The sequence below is a fragment of the Carassius gibelio genome, chromosome A12, assembly GCF_023724105.1.
Source record: "Carassius gibelio isolate Cgi1373 ecotype wild population from Czech Republic chromosome A12, carGib1.2-hapl.c, whole genome shotgun sequence".
Taxonomy (NCBI): domain Eukaryota; kingdom Metazoa; phylum Chordata; class Actinopteri; order Cypriniformes; family Cyprinidae; genus Carassius; species Carassius gibelio.
Window position 1 is genome coordinate 18,664,842 of NC_068382.1, and position 20,331 is coordinate 18,685,172.

The following is a 20,331-nucleotide window of genomic DNA, read 5'->3' on the forward strand; positions in this document are numbered from 1 at the left end:
CAGCAGAGGGCGGTGTGTTGATGATGTCAGCATGAAGAGAGGTAAGGATCAGCCTGATGGGACCTTTATGGGATGACAGCTGATCCCGCCGTGGCGCAGATGACCGTCGGGATCGGATCACATGCAACTTGTGAGCCAAGTAATGACAGGCGGGAGAAACTCATCTTACGTTTAATTTTTAAACAAAATTGAACGATACAAAGCTAATGGCAGAAGGGAAACGCGCACGAGCATCCACTGGATAGTAAAAGTTTTCTTGCTGTCGGTTTTTTTTAGTTAACGTAAGCCTTTTCAGCAACCCAGTCTAATCGCATTGAGGGCGTTTGTGGGGTCACACAGGTAAGTGGAATCTTGTATTTAATTCTGTGTTTAGCTCGTAGGTAGCCTCGGTTACCGCGAGTGGTTCAGGTTTAACATTGTGTCTTCTGTTTTGAATATGTAAGAGTGTTTAACTTATATATTTGCATAAATAGCGGTGCTGAGGGAATTTCGTGGCATGTATTTGTCAAGCATCGTCTGGCATTTTTATCGGTTTACTTTTTCCTTCATAAAACACGATTATCCGAGGATTATCCGTTAGTAGTATGGATTTCGATTCTTTTTACTGATTCGAATCGTTTTAATTGATTCGTTATGTGGCGCTTTCAGCAGGTTACACTGTTACAATATGTGTCAGGGAGTCTCTTTTGTAAATTATAAGTGAGTCGCTAATGCTTTAGTGAACCAAATATACAAAAAAAACTTGAACCAGCTTAAAGTTTTGATGGTATAAGATGGTCTCACAGACTGGCTTCAAGCTTGGAAACCTTGGTCTTAGACAAGGATGGGTTTTTAAACGTAGTTAGGTGTACAGTTGCAGGAAAGCATGAATCGTTTGTTCAGATATGGTGGCAGATGTGGCAACTACCCCTTAAATATTATTATCAATAAAACTGATAAAACTGAACTAACAGCATAGGCTTTATAGGACCAGAAGCCAGTTGAAACAGCATGTAGGTTGATTCTTGTCACCTGTCAGACGGCAACTGTTGTCAGTTGTCTCTCTTCCTGCGAGAGACTTTGGGACAAGATTAATTTGCCCAAATCAAACTATGTGTGCTATTCATCAGCTCAGAATACACTTGTATAGGTGTTGGCAGCGTAACAGTGCTGTATTTACTAAAGAGATTAACGGAATGCTCTTGTTTGTCTGTTTTCTAATCCGATGTACTCAAGCGTTGTGTTGTTTGTTGGGTTGCAAAGGGGGTGGAAAATTTTCAGTAAATTTAGGACAGATTCCAGAAATGTTGCAAACTTTGCAGGATTTTTTTGTAATATTCCCAAGGATTTTTGGAAAGTTTCTGGAAATTTTCCACACCTTTGCAACCCTAGTTGTTTGTCATTCAGACCTCACTGATACAGTTGGTACCTGTGCAACCGGTTTAGGCCTTTTTCTCTTTGGAGCTTTCAGTAGATGTTGACATACTTATGTCAAAAAATATTCACTAACAGGACAAAAAAACTTTAATAAAAAAACTTAAATCAGTCTGAGTATTCTGCTCCCTTTTTTTCAGTTTCCTTGCCAACGACTCACTATGGGTCAGCATCATCAGCTACATAAATAATGTTTCAATTATTTATTATTGTAACGACTAATGTGTTGACAAGCATCAATGTCAGTGAATGAATTTGATACTACAGTATGGTTTCAAACTGATTTTCAGCTACATTTATTGAAACATTCTTTTTATCATCAATGTAAATAAAATAAAACATAGTGTAGTGAACAGATCACTATCAGATCATCATCTGATAGTGTTAAGAAAATAACCATATTTTGCATATTGCACAGATATTAAATACTGTAGCCATTTTTCTGGTATTGCAGTGGGACCTAGAATGAAATGTAAAATAATCAAAATATTATATATATATATATATATATATATATATATATATATATATATATATATATATATATATATATATATATATATATATATATATATATATATATATATATTACAAATTGTAGAACAATTGGATCCATAACAAAAAAGTTTATAATGTACATATGTTTATCAATAAATATTATTATATATAAAATTTGATATACCAATTTATTAACTGAGAGAGAGAGATCAGTTTAAAATGAATAAGCTGTTCTTGTAGAAGTTATTTTTAGTGCTCCTTTGAATATATATTGAATACAATATATTTAAAATGCTCCTTCAGTATGTAGATCTGGTTGTAGAAAACCAACATGAGACTACGTTCCTTGTTGCACGTGGAGTGTTTGAATTATTAAAATAGTCAGCAGTAGTATTCCCTGTCCACGCTTGTCATTCAAGTCTTTTTATAAAGATATTATAAGAAGTGGGTTGTATCTGAAACATGACAGCTAATGCATTGATGCACTACAGCTGTTCTGCAAAAAGCCTCCTGCCTCTCAAAATTATATTTTTGATTTTAAATTAACTGATTTAGATTAGATTTGCTGAAGAGTGCAGGGTAAGTTCATAACATGTAGAGACTTCACTCCACTCCACTGTAGTCCAGAGAAAAGAAAGTTGGGAACATTCTTGGCATTCTTTTCCAGCCACAACTGATGTTGGAAAATTGAATCTAAAATTATCATAGAGATTTGGCATTGTCTGTGTGAGACCGCATCATTGTCTCCTGAGACTCTTTGAATCAACCGTAAGCTTGCAGAGTGCATCTCCCGGCCCATGTACTGTAATTGATATTAGTTTGTTTTATGTCATGTGCACTGTTAAAATTCAGCAGATACTATGAATCATGCAACAACTGATGACTTCCATTTGTCTAGAACACCAGCTGTTTTTAGGAGCTTGTGTATTGGGACCTCATATTGCACATGACCTCCTCTATTTGATTCAAAGAAGAGTTGTACTTGTCAGATTCGGGTACAGAGTTTAAGTCATGTGGGGCCAAGTCATGTGACTTGTGCATGCTACTTCCAACTCCACACCAGAGGTGATAGAAGGCAAGCACATTTTAAATGAATCTGAGATTGGTCAGTCTGTCTGTGTTGTTTTAAGGCCTTTCTTTATGGTTTTTGAGAAGACAATGAGTTGTGGCCTGTGGTGGATGATCTTCTTTTGTGTTTCTTAGAGCAAGATTGTATATTATAGATTACTGTTCTATCCATAGCCAGCTTCACATGGATCTAAATGACACTTTATGTTGCCTAAAATGACGGGGTGTTTGTGTTGCCTAAAATTTCATGATTTACTCACGATTCTTCCAGTTACAAATTCTGTATGCATTGTTCTTGAAGCATAGTTTTTTAAACCATAAAGCATTTGTTTTAGGCATTTGATCATTCGTTAAACCATTAACAGGTTTATAATGCTAAAAGTCATGATTCAATAAAGTTCTGTTTTGTATTTAAAAAATATAAACATTTATAAAAAAATTATTAGTTATACACGTAAAATTAATGGAAACAGTGCAGTGTTATTTGTGATCTCACAGTTATTATGGTATATGGAATACTTTGTATAAAGAAACAAGTGATTAATCAAAATTGAATTGAATTCATTGCAAAAAGAATCAAATAATACTGAATTTGCTAAATCGTTCTTGAACCCAGTTGAAAACCTATGAATGGTGAAAAGAACAGAATCAATAAATTCCATTGCAAGTCGAATCAAATTGTTTTTGAATCAAATTGTATGTATGAAAATGTATTTTCGTGAATAAAATTCAATCTAATTAAATCAATAAATGGAATTCTTAAGTCGAAAACCTTTGAATCGAACTGATGAGCTGTTAGACAAAGATTCACACCCCTAGGGCCAACTAAACATCTTTTCTAGCTTCTTCTGAGTATATTTTCTCCTTTTAAACAGTGACCTTAAGTCACCATGTAAAGTAATATGAACTTGTTTCAGATCCTTTTTTCACTAATGCAAATTGCTCTGGACTTCATAAACGGTAACAGGAAACATTGCTGTCAGAAAAGTGACTTCCTGGTGGCAATTTTAGCACATTCTCTCAAAAGACTCCGTGATAACTGTTTGATAGTTTTGTTGTCATATTCTGTGGAAAAACCATTCCTCTTTGCCAATCATTTGAGTATCTTTAAGCCTCAGCGGTGGGCCGTAGTCCAGTAGTCTCATTAGATGCTCTGTAGGAGATTGTTTTCTGTATAGCCTGTAAATAAAGAACAGCCTCTCAAGGTTGTGTTTGTTGGGGGGGATGTGTGTCTGGGAGAATGTGGCATTTCAGAAAGTCCTCTCTCACAGGCCAGTTTCCACAGTAACTGTGTACATCTGGGTTGTGCTTCTCAAGACACAGTGTTTGTGTAGGGAAAGTTCCCCACGCATGGTCTCTTGTGAACCTTGGATTTCCCCATAAAACTCCACTTGGACCCTGCCATACACCTCCCATGATCCTCATCAGCCTAGAATCATGGCACCCAGAGAAAGTGATGGAATGAGGAAGTTTGGGTGCTCTGTTCGTTAATCAGACAGTGTTCCTGCAAATGTCCTTATTCCTGATTATTACAACTTACATTTTAGTCTGTCCTCTCACATTGTATTTCAGAGCTTCAGAAGAACGTACAGGACAGGAGTCTTATGGACCAGTTTTATAATATTTTCCTGGTGCTTTTGAGTTCTTTTTTAATGCTTGAGAATGTAATTCCTGTTCATTGTAATTGGATGGAAAAGAGCAGTCTATGATTTCTCCTAAATTATGTAATTTGTGAGCTATTACTTTGAATTAGAGGACAGAATCGTGTAGAACTGAGGAGTTGAAAATGTCTTTGCCTTGAAAAAAGTTTTTTTTTTTTTTTTACATTTTAACTTATGTGTATGTGTATGTGTCAATCTCAACAAATTGCTACATTTTGCTACATTGCAAAATAAGGATTATCCTGCCAAGATTCAGTATAGGAGGGTACCGTCTGATTTCCCCATCACATTGTTCATCACATAATTTTGGGTCGGATCATGGTTGTGTGTTTTGTTTCTTTTTTTTCTTTTAATTAAAGATTGCAATTTTACTGAGAGAACATTTCATTAAATGTTTACATTGTTATCTCTAAAGCACACTTGAGTTGGTTCTTGATCATTAGATGTGATGTTATGGTGTCTTGAAAACCTTGCAAACCATTTTTAGGAGGTACTTTTACACAAAAAAACTTTCTGTTAAGTAATTGACTGACTGCCAGTTTCTGACACAGCCCACGGCCCATATTAGATATCCTCTTTCACTGACGTTGTATTAGCCTTACTGCTTCTTGTTTTTATTGCATGACTTTATTACCATCCACAACCGTGATCTGTTTGAAATCTGCTGCATTTTCTCCCATGCTGAGACAGGAGCCACATTAGTTTGAGCTCATCTAGAATGATCCTCATTTAGGGCTGTTTTGAAATGAATGCATTTAAATGGATGCAACGCCACATGCCTGACTATGGGCACACACAATGCCAGTGCTGTAAACACCCATCCGTAATAAAAAAGCAGCAGAACTATGCCACAATATGGAAGCTTCCAGTCCTGAATGTGTGTTGCAATAACAGAGGGGGCAGGCAGCAAACCTCCTCTTCGCATATCCCCTCCTATTGTTGGCATGAAATCGGACCTGTTCAATAAATAAAAGCAGGCAGTCAGCAGATCAAGTTCCAGAGAGCGAACACTGCTGGAGAATTGTAAAAAGGGGAAATATATGGTTCGAGTTTTTAAGGGAGTGTCTTGGATCTGGAGAGGGATGAGAAAGATGGTTGATTTATAGCCAAGGAAAGGATGTTTTCACTTAGTCTCCGTCCAGGGTTGGATCACAGCCACTCATGACAGCGAATCATACCTGAAGAGAAAGGACAGAGACGTAAATCCTTTATCAGAGTTTGGAAAGGGATTATATACAGTATGCACACTTCCTGTACAGCATGGCAAAGAAAAAACGTGTGAGTGGGCTTTAGCTGGAGTTTTAAACTTGGCGTCATGCAACTGGTTTCCAGCACGCAATTTGTCCCCAAAATAAAGTGAAAATGCTGTGTGACAGTTAAAGGGATAGTTCACCCCAAAATAAAATTATGTCATTAATGACTCACCCTCATGTCGTTGCAAATCCATAAGACCTCCATTCATCTTCGGTAAACAGTTAAAGGTATTTTAGATTTAGTCCGAGAGCTTTCTGTCCCTCCATTGAAAATGTGTGTATGGTATAATGTCCATGGTTAGAAAAGAAATAAAAACATCTTCAAAGTAGTCCATGTGTCATCAGAGGGTCAGTTAGAATTTTTTGAAGCATCTTCCGGGTCTGTTGTGAGTGCGTTCACTGCAGTGTATGATATCCGGTTCGCGAACGAATCACTCAATGTAAACGGATCTTCTTGAACCAGTTCACCAAATCGAATTGAAGCGTTTGAAACGGTTGGCGTCTCCAATAAGCATTAATCCACAAATGACTTAATCTGTTTACTTTTTTAATGTGGCTGACACTCCCTCTGAGTTAAAGCAAACCAATATCCCGGAGTAATTCATTAACTCAAACAGTACACTGACTGAACTAGGGCTGTACGATGTGTCGTTTAAGCATCGATATCGCGATGTACAAATCCACAATAGTCACATCGCGGATGTGCGATGTAGGCTGTCGTAGTTGATCCGTTATTCATTAACCGTACGGGCCAGCTGCTCCCCGGCCCTTGACAAATGTGATTTCGCAGATTAATTGCACAGCTTAACCATCATGGAGTAAAAGTTTATCATGTGTTTTTAAGTCCTGTCAGTTTAACAGAGCGCATATAAGAACGAGCAGAGAGAGAGAGCGAGAGAGCCCTGGCAGGGCACGCACACTCACCTTCACCGTCTTCAAACAACACGAGCGCTGTCTTCTGTCTTGCTCTCTCTCCCTCGCACATTAATCAAAATAAATTGACACGACGGTGTCAAAAAAAAAAAACCTATCCACTGATGAAATGTTTTCTGTGTTGTCAAATCTTGTGCGATATCCTAAACTGCAGAGATAATTACACAACGCGTGCTGTACACGTCTGATTCGCGAACTAATGATTCCTTTGAACCGATTCAATTTAATGAATGGTTTAAACAACTGACCTGTCCAACACTGAACTCACAAGACTTCTGAATTGGTGTATAAAAAAAATCTGTAACACTTTAAAATAATGTTCTATTTATTAAACTATCGACTCAATAAACCGGTTGAAGAAAACAGTTCACTGGTTCTTTTGCGCTCGACATAATGACGTCTTTGGCGATGATTGCCCTTCATTCAAGCCTTCGGTTTACCCGAGCTCATAACACTAGCACAGAATCTGTTCAGAATCAATCATCAAAAGAATCAGTTCGGTTCAGACGCTCTGTGTGTCGGTCTGCTTCACGCTGAATCACACATGTGTAGTATCATCAGCTCCTCGGTTCTTGAATCGGACATGTCTGAAAGAAATGGTTCTTGACAGGAACGAGTCAATCATTCATTCGTTATCTGGCTCGGCTCAGTGTTCATCTTCAGTTCTCTCTGCACAACAGTTCAGTCAGTGTACTGTGTGTATTTTCGATGCATCAATAATGACATAATTTTCATTTTTGGGTGAACTAACTCTTTAAATCACAGTTAATCAGAATATATTTGATATTAAAGTCAACAAATAATGTAAACTGACCCTGTTTACTTACTTAATACATTTTCCTTGTTTTTATGTGATGATTCATTATTCCATGTAGTATAGGGTTTCCCAAACTGCAGGGGGTTTGTGAGTTGATGAAAAGCTAATGTAACGATTACCGGTTTGATGATAAATCATGATAAGATTCCCCACGGTTAGTATTACTGTTTCATCTTTTAATTATTATCATTAGGGCTGCAACTAACGATTATTTTGATAATCGATTAATCTGTCGATTATTTTTACGAATAATCGATTAATCGGTTTATGTACTTATATTTTAGTTTTTTCCATTTTTTCCCCAAGTAAATTATTAATAAAGGGTCTTTATCATTCAGCATAGATTTTTAAGAGATTTTAACCATTTTGCATTGTCATATCCTCATCAAAAATATACCTGGAGTTGTTTTATTATGTTAGTAATCCTTTGTCGAACTCTTCTGCAATCAAAACACTGACCCATACTCTAGCAAAATTCACAAGGAGATTTCAAATATTGTTTTCACCATGGCAGTCCTTAGAGCTCCTAAAGTAGTTTAACATCCCAAACAAAGCTTAAGGAATCTTTGAGAACATATTTTCACGAAGTATAAGGATAAAACAGAATAAAATTGCAGTGCATTGTATTTTATTATTTACTGGGAAAAAGCTTCATAGCTTATGCTGTGAAATTGTAAACAATCCTTCGAAAAAAAGTGCCAATGGCATGAAACCTGAATGGAACTCACAATTTAAAGTAAAATCCATCAGAAGGTTGTCCAGATAAAAAAAAAATTGGGACACACACAAAAAACCTGCTGTGTGAAAAAGAGCAGTGAATACTTAGAGAAGAAGTGCATTTTAAATATACTCAAACATTTACCTCTCTCATTCAGTCATAATTAGTCTGCACGACTGAATTTTGAACTGGTAAACGACAAACTGATCACATAACATGTTTGTAAAGCTTTAAATGTTAACTGTTAAAAAGCAATGTTATCAGCTTTTACGACTAAACATTTGCAAACAACCTTGTACTGGAGAATCTGCACAAATAAAATTCTTAGGGGCCGTTCACATATCGCACCTAAAAACGCGTGGAAAACGCTAGTCGCGCCGCTTTCTCCTTCTTTCCAAAGCGCTCGGGCAGAAGCGCCCCTGAGGCGTCTGCCTTTGCTAAGCAACCATGACGTGCTCTCTCCATGAAGACCCGGAAATTTCAGCAAAGGATAAATGGATGCGGTGTGGACGCGCCTGGAAAAACGGGCGCATTGCACCGCGTGCGTGTCGCGACCGCGTCGCTTCCATTATGAGAGTGCATACTGCGCGCCTACATAGGAAATAACGAACTTGAGCACGCAAAAGACACGATATGTGAACGGCCCCTTAAACAGTTCAGTAGTGCAGAGTTTACAGGTTACTCTTCATTTTGAAGGCTCAAAGTAAAGTACTCCCACTTCCCGCTGAATGCTGCAGAGACGCTGTTCGGGAAGCACGTGACATAAAACGAGGCCAGCTATTGGCTATTCGCTACTTCACCTGCTGTACTGGCTGAGTAAAACCTCCGGTGGCTCATTACTGCCACACTTTGGTCACCGCAGATTTGAAATATGCACGAAATGAGCCGCTTATGGCAAATAAAATTTATTTAGCGACGAATCGATTACTAAATTAGTTGACAACTATTTTAATAATCGATTTTAATCGATTCGTTGTTTCAGCTCTAATTATCATTAAAAACTGTAATCGATTACCATGATTTGAACAACTAGCGATAAATAAATACTTTCCAGCATAAAGCACAGTTTTCAGTAAGTCTCACCTGCGCACAGCATGCGGAGTAGTTTTGTTTTGAGTGATAACGGGGGAAAAGCTGGGAGGTTTTAAAAGCATGCTAAGGGAATTATACAAATGAATATATGAATTAATTAATTATATGAATGTACCACTGAAGGTTCTCGCTGTCTTAAGAAACTATATTGTTTTCATCTTTGCTCCATGTAATACCTAAAGCAGTGGTTCTCAATTCCAGTCATCGCGCCCCCCTTCTCTGCACATCTTGTATCTCTTATCACTTCAGACATTTGTTCTATCCTGCAAAGTGGACATCACAGGATATTCCACCATGATTCCAGTTCGAAGCAAACATATATGTTCCATTCACAGTGCATTGAAATGTGCAAGACGTGAATTTAAATAGTTTTATTTACAGAGGTATATATATAATAATTAATTAAGCAATTATAATTTTGAAATATGAGGTTTACCTTTTTATTAAACTTTTTCAAAGCTTTATTTAATATTTTACATTAGATATTTCAACTTGCTATTAAGAGGCATTTTTATTTAATATTCTGAAAACTTGCATGTCCTTCAGAACAGGGAATGCCATACTTTTTTGTTAGCCAAACAGCTTTGACCTAAAATATTTACCTGAAGTAGCCCCTGAAATTGACTTACAATTTGTAGAATTTGAAAACACATTGTCTTATTTACATTTATGCATTTAACGGATGCTTTTATCCAAAGCGACCTACAGTGCATACAGGCTATACAATTTATTTTTTAACTATGTGTGTTTCCACAATTGAACCCACAACCTTTTGCGCTGCTAACACAATGCTCTACCACTGAGCCACATTTTTAATTAGTGTATTTATATAATTAATAATAGCATTATTAATATTATTTCTATATGTTATCTATTAATATGGTTTGCCTGTCTTTATCTGCCTATATATCTGCCTGCTTTTATAATATATTGTGGCATCTGTTTTGGTTTTATGTAATTTCAATTAGGTACTTTTTTTTTAAATAACGTGAAATTGTGGCAAAAATAGTTATTTGCTGAATACATTAATAAATGACAGTTGTCACTGAACATGAATAAAATAAACATAAAGAAGTAAAGCACAAAATGGAAGCGGAAAAATAAATCTAATGAAAACCAAGTTCCTGTTAAATTGAATTTATTGACAGTATATACTAGTCAGTATTTGCATGATTAGCGACAATTGGCCAGATTATTGTACTGGCATTATCCTACAAGGTTTCAGGATCTTCGGAAGGAAGGGGAGGAATTCCCACTGCGAATGCTTCGCAATGTCTCGTTCCGCTCTCAGGGAGCCGAGGTTATCTTATGACAGGAACTGGAGACATTTCTCAACTTTCTTGTTTATATCCATTGGACGAAATAGCAAACATTCAGTTAACTTGTTTTGTATGCATAAACTGAACATTTTGCCCGCTTGACTTAAAATTAAAAACATTTTTTTTACCAATTTGCAAGTTAGAGGTTTTACAGTGAAGCAAAATACAAATTAACACATAGCAAGCAAATTGTCTTGGAGACAAAACTATTCATTGTACGTAATAAGTTTTTCTCATTGAATATCCAGTTTCAGTCTGAAATACCCTAAAAATCTTAAAATGAAAGTAACATTTGACACATGATGTCGTCTTTAATATGCAGTTTATGTGGAGCATAGGGTGGTTTCACTCTGATGTCTTGTCTTGTTGTGGTCACAGCTGGTTAGGAGAAAAACCTTTTCATGAAAAAGGGGTTTTGTTTCAGCAGTTTATACCAGAGTTTATTCAGTGATGAGAAGCAAAGAGAAATAGATTGTATTAGTAGGTGTGATCTAGTGTGACCTGCTCAAACACAGATAAACAACAGCGATATTATGTCACATTAATCCTCAATACTGAATCTTTCATCTGATGCACAGTTGCTTCTTTATTGTAATGCCAGCTGTTTGAGTGTTAGTGTGTGTGTTTGAGATAGAGTGTGTGACCCTTTTGAAAGACTGTAGAGTGAGTGTTTACAAAGCTGTCTGTCGTTCTAGCACCACTGTCACTCCAGTGCCAAGTGTCTCACTCACACACAAATACAGAGACCCTCTCTTTCTTTCACTAGTTTGCTTTGTTCATTCATCTTTATTTATTAGCCTGAGATTTACTCGTCGTCTCTGTTTCATGTTCTCGATGACCTTAAGATTCAAAATGAACTTTTCCTAGCACTGGCATGTGATTATTTCATTAAAACAGTTTAGCATTGATTCAGCAGGGCATGCTTTCTTAGTATTCATGGTTTTAGAATTGGAATCAGCTTTTACTGGGGAGATTGGATGCATTGCTGCAGGAAAGTAGATAATTTGTGTTTGTTTGTTTGCTTATTGTATCAGTCAGTATTCTATATTTAATTGTGCATGCTCATGATGAGCTTTGCTGACATAAAATAATTTAATAAGACTGTTAAATATAACATTTTGAGCAAATCTGAGAATGAACCACCATTTTTATTCTGGAAATTATAATGTTGTGATCCCTAAATTCACTTGTGGAATAAAATTTTTTTAATGTGAGGTAATTTATATGAAAAATCGGATAGAATTTTAATATTGGATATTTATTTGTGATCAATGATGCCTGATCAATCTAATCTGGCCAAGGCAGAGAATTGATCATTGTCATGAGAAGATTCTTGTTTAAATGATCAAATATAAGTTGTGTTTTAGAATGTGTTTTAAAATGTATTTAAGTGTTCAGACTGTAGCCAAGATAAACATGTAATGATTGAGTTAGCATTATTGGATTCAGATACAAGGTTGTTTTCCTGGACACAGGATGGGGTGACATAAGTGTGAAGTTCTGCTTCAACCTGCCTGCATGCGTTATGACTAGTTAGCACCATGCAGAATGTTGAAGAGGTTAGTTGTGCTTAAAAAACTCAGTCTGCCCCAAATTGGCAGCATTCTGGATTGCCTGTTAGTTATAAAAGTATTGAGCTAGATATAGCTTGTCACATTTACAATTTGCTAAGTGTGTTGAATAAAAGGCAGCCACTGGTTCTATTACCACATTCCTGCTCATCTGTACACACTTCACCCATCTGTGTCAGACGAACTGATTCAGACAAACTGAAAGAAAACAAGAAGCAAAATATTGCTTCCTAATTTAGAAAGTCTAAACTTTTTTTATATATATATATATATATATTCTCTAAATAAAACACACACAAAAACACACACCATATAGATAGATATACAAACAAAAAAATACAGAATTTTGTTACAATTCTGAAATATACTAATATAATAGTTATACATGATAAAAACATTTTTTTTACACACACACACACACACACACACATATATATAAATAGCTGCAGGTAGACTGTAGGGTTTATGCCAGTTCTCTTTCTGATGTTCAGACATGATGACTCACATGAACTGACTCGTCAGCTGGAAATATCCGGCTCTTATTGGGATCTTGCTCTGGGAACTCTCTTTTTTTCCCCACTTAGAAGATGCTAAAGCAAAGAGACTGTTACTCTCTCTCTCTTACACACACAACCACACAGTGTCTGTGGCTTTGCCCTCGTGTCTGAACATGTTGGTTCTTCCGTCATTGACAACTTATTTATTCTGCCGATTGAAGTGGTGCGCAGAGAGTGTGCCGAAGACTGGAATCCATTTCTGAGTCAACAAGTCTCTAATTTTCCATTGTTACAGAGGATACTGATCAGAACAGCAAATCAAATCAGTGTTCTGGTTTCACTTATCACATTGTGAAAGCAAGAAATGCTCTTAAGTCTTTTAGAGAAATGGATGCATATATGTTTTATCCAACAGTTTTTAGCTGACTATAATGGTTATTAAAACACCCCTTAATGATGTTAAGGGTATATTTAAGGTTCACCCTTTCTCAAGAGGCTTAAAGCTTTGATACTCCCTCATATTCTTGAGTTGCGTCAGTGCATTCCTTCTTTAACTGAAACACACTGGCTATGTCCAAAATCAAGAGCAGCTGCCTCTCTTCTCAGTCCATCAGTCATTCAACAGACTGCTTGTAGTATGAAGGCACATTTTAAGGTTTTAGACTGCCTTCTGAAGCACCATAACATGATGCCTCAATGATCATTTAATTAACTTAATTGTTGAATGGAGTCCTTAGTTTTGTTTTCTTTGTACGCAAAAAGTATTCTTGAAGCTTCGTAAAATTATAAATTGTCTGCGTTGCTGCCTTTTGTTCATTGACTCAGCACATCATGAATACTTTCTCTGCCGTAGGGGAAGATCAGTGGTGTGGGTGAACACTAGGCTTTTGTATTGTATTTTGAGTTTCTTTAAAGCTGCAGTATTTTCTTTCCGTCTACTTTTATCACACAAGCCTGACTCAAATGCAGTCATCTGTGTGCAACATAAGGACAAAATGTCACTTTCAGACACAGTCTTTCACCTGGCATCCAGACAAGTTCTACAGTGACCCCTGTAAACTTTCAGTTGAGTCACCTGTTACCCCTCAACCCAACACCCAAGAGGTCCCGAGAAAGACAACCACACACACACACACACAGCAGAAAGAGAGTTTGTTGAGCTTCTGAAATGCGTGTTTCAGCTCTAATTTCCTCTCTTTATTTTACTTGTAATCACTTGTATTCTTCATGCATGCAGAACTTTATGACTCTTCATTGTCTATTATCTTTGGACTGCGCCGTCTCCCGCACAAGGCCTCCACCCCATTATTGCTCTCATGTGGATGACTTAATGTGTTTATAGGGTGTATAAATGCATTTGAGCTTGTTGAAGAAATGTTGTCCAGAGAGAGGTGAATTCAGTCGCTCTAAATTATACACATTTATTTCGTCATCCTCATGAAGGATTAATTCATGCTGTCACTTCTGTTTGCTTGCACATGGAGTTGCTGTTGAATGAGCAGAGGTGCAAAAGAGGGAGACTAGGGTTTGTACACACAGGATGCATTCTTTGCTATTTATGCTACCTTTCAAAGGTTTGGAAACAGAATGGGTCTTATTATTATAAATCTTGAAAATAAATAGGTTGCGTGGTATTCTAATAAATGTGGAATCTTTATTTTCCAAATAGCTCTTCTGACGTCATTGTGTTTTGAGCTCATCACTTCAAAATGTCTTATAAGTGAAGTTCTTTAACAGGAAAGGGCATCCAATCAACAAATACATTGGGAGGCCATATTGAAAGTATGTTTGTTGTATAGGTGTCATGTTTAATCCATCTCTCTTTTGCTTGTGATGCACAGGTGATGAGTGAACATGGAGGCTGGATCGGTGATGCGTGCCGTGTTCGAGTTCCTTCCCAGCGTCTCTGAAGAACTCCCTCTGTTCACCGGAGATGTCATTGAAGTGCTCAGTGTTGTTGATGAATTTTGGCTGCTTGGAATTAAAGATGGAGTCACAGGTAAAGTCGTGTGAGGATTCAGAGTACATGTTGTCTTCTGTCTGTGATTTCGGTCTTGATGTCTTTTTATTCTTTCTACCTTCAGGCCAGTTTCCCAGCACTTTTGTGGAACCCGTCACAATCCCAAGCACCAAGACCGGAGAGAATCTGTATGTGTGCATCAGTGACTTTAACTCTGTGGATGCTGGAAACTTACCACTAAAGAGAGGTACTTACATTATGCTCTCAGTTGTTAAACATGCAGGAGTTTTATCCAGGTCCATTAAGTTTAATAACACTGCAACAAAGGGAAAATTATGCTGGTGCTTACTGCACTTTTAAACCGATCATTTACTCAACCTCATGTTATTCCAAACCTAAATGACTTCCAAACAATTGAAAGACATAATGCAGTCCCCATAAAGAGACTTTTGGGCATTCTGCATTTTCGGAGATAGTGAGGAAAAAAAAAACATATAAAAATAAAGCAGAAAGATCATTGCATCTCAAAAAGCTACCATATGGTTTCAAGAAGTCTTTTGTGTTTCATGTAAGAAAGAAAATCTCGCAGGTTTGGATCATGAGGGTGATTTATCGATTATGACAGAATTTTTCTTTTTGAACCACATATTGTTTTAACATAAAGACGTTTAATCTATAAATAATGTTGAGTAGGTGACGAGTTAAATCTCTTTGTACTGCTATTTTCTCTTTTCTTCAGCATAAATCCTGCTTGCTCAGAGTGACGTATGTCATATATGTAGGTATATATCATTTTTTACAGTAGACAGTAGAGCCATAGATTGTAGATCACCTCTACTGTAGCAGCAGAGAAACCAAGAAAACACAATTTATAAGGTTTAATTGCTATGTTTGCTGTTTTAGCAAGTAGAGATGTGTATCAAAAGTGGAAACTCTGTCATCTTTATTCCTGATGTATCTAGTTTATTTATGGTCTGTTTTGATCTACATATAGTATATAAGCTTATATCATCAGAGTTTCCAGATTTTGAGCACTATACATGCAATTTATAGTTTTCATGTGACATCACACCCTTACAAGAACGCCCACATGGATGGCAAAACAAGGCTGACCAGCAGTGCTTTTTATGAGGTTTGGTTTAAGTAGTAATGTAGGAAGACAGTGATATTTAATCGGAATTTTGAATCGGAAAATTAACAGGGTTGTGCTGCAGTTCTATAGATGTTTTGCCCGCCAAGTCTTCGATCCAGTTACCTGAAAACTATGAACTTAAAATAGAATTTTCAAGAAGAGCAGATCCCAAGTCACCACTAGATGTCACTAGTTGTTTGTTTATGCTGTGTGGAATAAATGATAGTCATTACCTAAAAATATGTATATTTTTGTATAACTTGTCTGTTATTCGTATCAGTTCTGAAATGTTTTTTCTTGTTTTCATTACCTACTTTGGAAAATGTTACTTTGTGTTTGATGTTTTGAATATTACATATTACATGTTTTATATTGCTTTAGATATAGTCAGTCCTGATCTAATGTGGAAACTGTGATTTGTCCAGTGCACACTTTCTTTATTTTCATGTGAAAAACACAACTGGAAGAGTTTTGTTTCCGCTATCATGTCAGTGGGGATCATATACGCTGTTCTAGTTTATGTGTTGAACACAATGGGAGGCGGAGCGCGACTGTGTGGAATTTGGCCCTTGTGACCCTAATGGACATTCTGGCTCCTGATGTGTGTGTGTGTGTATGTGTGTGTGTGTGTGTGTGTGTGTGTGTGTGTGTTCGTTAAGTGAAACTGATCACACCGGTGACTTTACCACCGTGCAAACTGACTTGATGTCAGATGTCAGAGAACTTCACACTGCTCTAATACTGTTTACAAGGACAGCATAAAAAGAAATGTAGTATTTTGGCCTGGTTGCAAATATAGGCATCAACACAATTACTCAACTGCTAGTTCAATTTTCATTTACAATTAATACACTTAGCAGATACTTTAGTGAAGATGCAAACAAATATGCTAGTTTTAAAAATAAGTATGATCTCAAACAAATAAAACTAATGCAGCTAATACAATATATAGTCCACCTAAATCCTTATATAAATAAGTCAACAGATTTTCTTAATGATCATTTTAAGCTTGACTGAAGTCCTCGTGTTCTCATATGTAGTAGTCATGTACACTATTTGGGTGTGAGAAAAGTAAAGAGAAAAGGAGGGACTATTAGGTGATGGTAATGAAGGGTACTGTGGTTGTCAGTCAGAGGGGGCAGTCCAAATGTTGGTTTGTGAACACATGCAGATGGTCATCTTTCGGATCTTTTTTTTTTTCTCCATTTATCAGTAGCATTGGATTGTGTCTAGATTGAATTGGGAATTCAGACTTGTTTTCTGTCTTTAATTACTGCACCAGAGGTACTTATTTTTAAGTATAAACAAGAAAAAAAATATATGCCCATATTGTATGACAAAATACACTTATTTTAAATGCTTGATAATATTTATACTGTTTATCTAGCCTTATCTTTTTGAAAAGTTTATTCATTTATTTACTTATTTTAATTTAGCCTACTGAACTGTAATGAAGTAGCCTAAATACTGCCATTGCATAAATAAGTAAATTTAAGATAGTGTAGATAGGCTAAGTAAATTAATATCTTGTTTTTAGGATTTGTAATCTTTTTTTATAATAGAAAAAATGTTCGTTAAAAGGGGAAGCGAGAAGTTTTGCAGTGCATCCCTAGATATAAACAGAGCTGCTGCATTCTGATTAAGCTGCTATGGACTCATTACATATGCTGGGAATTCAGCCAGGACAGAATTGCAGTAGCTGTTGCTAAAAGATTCAAGCAATATTCATCAAATTGTTTTTTATTATAACTAATTGGCAGTATTTATTTTGAGGATATTTCAATCCTCATAATCCTGATGCTTATCTTCTTCTCCTCTCTCTCTCTCTTGCTGTAGGTGATGTAGTTGCTGCTGAAAGCAGTGTGGATGCTGTGTGGATGAGAGGGCATAATGCATGGGGCTCACGCGGGCTCTTCCCCATCTCTTGCGTTAAAGAGCTGGAGCTTTCCGGGCAATCCAGGCAGCTGTCAGAGCGCAGTGCGGCTGCCCAGGCCTCGGAGCTTCCCCCACATGCACTGGGCCAGGCCTGTGCCCTTATGAGCCTTCACGCCCAGCTGGACGAGGAGCTTGACTTTCGAGAGGGTGATGTCATCACCATCATAGGCCTGCCAGAACCTGGCTGGTTCCAGGGAGAACTGGACGGCAGGACGGGAGTTTTCCCGGAGGGCTTTGTAGAGCTGCTTGGACCCCTGCGCTCACTTCTAGAGGAGCCTGAACCTCAGACCCTACATCAGTATCCAGCTTACAGCATGGAGGAAGAAGAGAGAAGGGATGAGGAAAATTCAGAAATGGATATTCAACAACAGCATGAGGAAGAAGAGGAGGAGGAAGAGGGAGCTGTATATGGGATTGCGCTTTATGAATTCCGAGCCCTTGAGCCCAGTGAGCTGGACTTTGATGCTGGTGATAGGATCCGTATCCTCACCACGCTGGAGGATGGCTGGTTGGAGGGGCAAATAGGTGGCAGAAGAGGAGTTTTCCCTCATCGATTTGTCAAGATACAAGGGCAGCTGCAGGTTGTCCCACAAACCGAGACATTAATTTGTGAAATTAGTGTACCTGAGAGAGAAGAAGAGTGTTACAATACCGATAATACCTCACCTCAACAAGATTGCACAGTGCCAGAATATGGGCAGGAGTGGGCTACTCCGGAAGATCACACAGTGTGGGACCTGGATTACTTTGAGCGCCGGGAGGAAGAAAGAAAGGATGAGCAGGTGTACTACATGCACTCCGATCAAAGTTCTCAAAGGAGAGAAAAGACTATACATCAATCACAGGTTCAGTCTCAAGAAAGAAGACGAGAAAGACCCCCACTCCCTCACACACCACCCCACAGAGAAGTCCAAAGTAACAGAACAGGCAGCCCCAATTTGGGTAAACCCCAGCTGCCCCCTAGGCCAAGTCTACACGCCCTCAGCAACCGAAAATACAGTACAAGTTCTCACACCAGTTTACGAGAACCTCCCCCAGCACCCATCACAAAGAAGCAAAATCCGAATCTGTTCACCAGAACCTCACCTAATTCCATTTGGACAAGAAACAGAGGTAACTATGCATCTCATGACGGCAGAAGCCCCTTCAGCAGTAAAATCTCTGCTGATAAAAACCGGCAGAGGAAGTTAACTCGACACGCAAGTGTCAATGATGTGGACCTAATGTCTGGGGGCTGCAGCGACCACTGGGCATTGCCTCAGGAACAGGGTTCAAATGGGTTACCAACCTCTCAGACATTGGGGACTTTAGCTGTGTCAGCTGGAAATCTTGAAGCCAAGCTTTCTCAACAGCTGATAGAGTTCGAACAAAGCTTACCAGGTTGTGGCAATGGATTCACAGAACTGAGCCGATGGGAGGAGGTTAGTGGTAGGAGGGGCAATAAAGTTTCCCGCCACTTCTCTATTATGGACTACAGCAATGAGCATGACATAATCCATGGTTCCTCCCACTCCTTAATGGAATGTCTGTTGCCCACCACTTCCTCTCCTTCTGGTTCCGCCTCCTCCTCTCTGGAGAGACGGAAAACGCTACGCCCACCTCCTCCTAGACCGCGGGTCCTTAGGCCACCAGCACCTACAAACTCGAATTGTCCTCAAACCAATGGACGTATTGCTCCTCAGCCTTACAGACCTGCACGTCCAGCGCCACGACCACCTCCTCCATGCACACGCACCAACTCTGTGATGCCAGGCCCTCCTTCACCCACCTCCAACCCATTCTATAACTCGCCAGAAGAGAAAGAGACTGTTGAAGAGGTGGAAGATGCGGAGGATGTTCTGGAGATGGAGAAAGAAATTGAGAGAGAAAGAGAGAGGGAACAGGAGCAATATAAGTTACTCTTGAGGTTGGAGGAGGTGGAAAGAGACATTGATATGTATTCTCACACAGCCCAGGAGCTGCAGACCATGCTGGAAGAGGAGCAGGATGAGACTTCGAGACAACAGGCTCTTGAGAATCTGGAATTCTGCACATACACCATGGAAACACTGATCCTGGAGCAGCAGCAGCTACAAGGTAGTCACTAATACTCTCAAATTAGTATATGTGATTTGTTTTTACAGCAGATACAGATTACGTTCATTCATTCATTATCATCCTTTGAGGTAAAATTACACCTCGAATGTTACAGAAGTTCCAGATAAATGCTTTCGATATGCCTTTGAAACGTCATCCGAGACAAAGTTCACTGCACTGGGTGTGTCAATACATACTAACTTTTATTTATGTTGCAATTCTCCATACCATGTCTGTCAACATAACTTATTTCCTAAGAAGTTCGTCATCTATATCAATATGCATCGCATGGTTTGCTAACATCGTCTCAAAGTTGTTGTCAATAATTTAACAATCTAAAAGATTGTACTATATAATTATTGTTCTAATGCTTTCTCATCGCTGTTAT

General features: G+C 38.0%; 1 protein-coding gene across 2 annotated transcripts in view; it reads left to right on the forward strand.

Annotated features, from left to right (window-relative positions):
• The first annotated feature begins 24 nt into the window (after nucleotides 1–24).
• The window catches only part of LOC128025381 (dynamin-binding protein), a 46,584-nt gene continuing 26,277 nt past the window's right edge, over nucleotides 25–20,331 (forward strand). The window contains exons 1-4 of one of the 2 annotated variants that reach the window (XM_052611701.1): nucleotides 25–339; nucleotides 14,682–14,839; nucleotides 14,925–15,047; nucleotides 17,769–19,943. In XM_052611701.1, the coding sequence (XP_052467661.1) occupies nucleotides 14,695–14,839; nucleotides 14,925–15,047; nucleotides 17,769–19,943 (2,443 nt within the window). In that variant the 5' untranslated portion in view covers nucleotides 25–339; nucleotides 14,682–14,694. The remainder of the gene's footprint in view (nucleotides 340–14,681; nucleotides 14,840–14,924; nucleotides 15,048–17,768; nucleotides 19,944–20,331) is intronic. The other variant, XM_052611700.1, reaches the window with a different exon arrangement.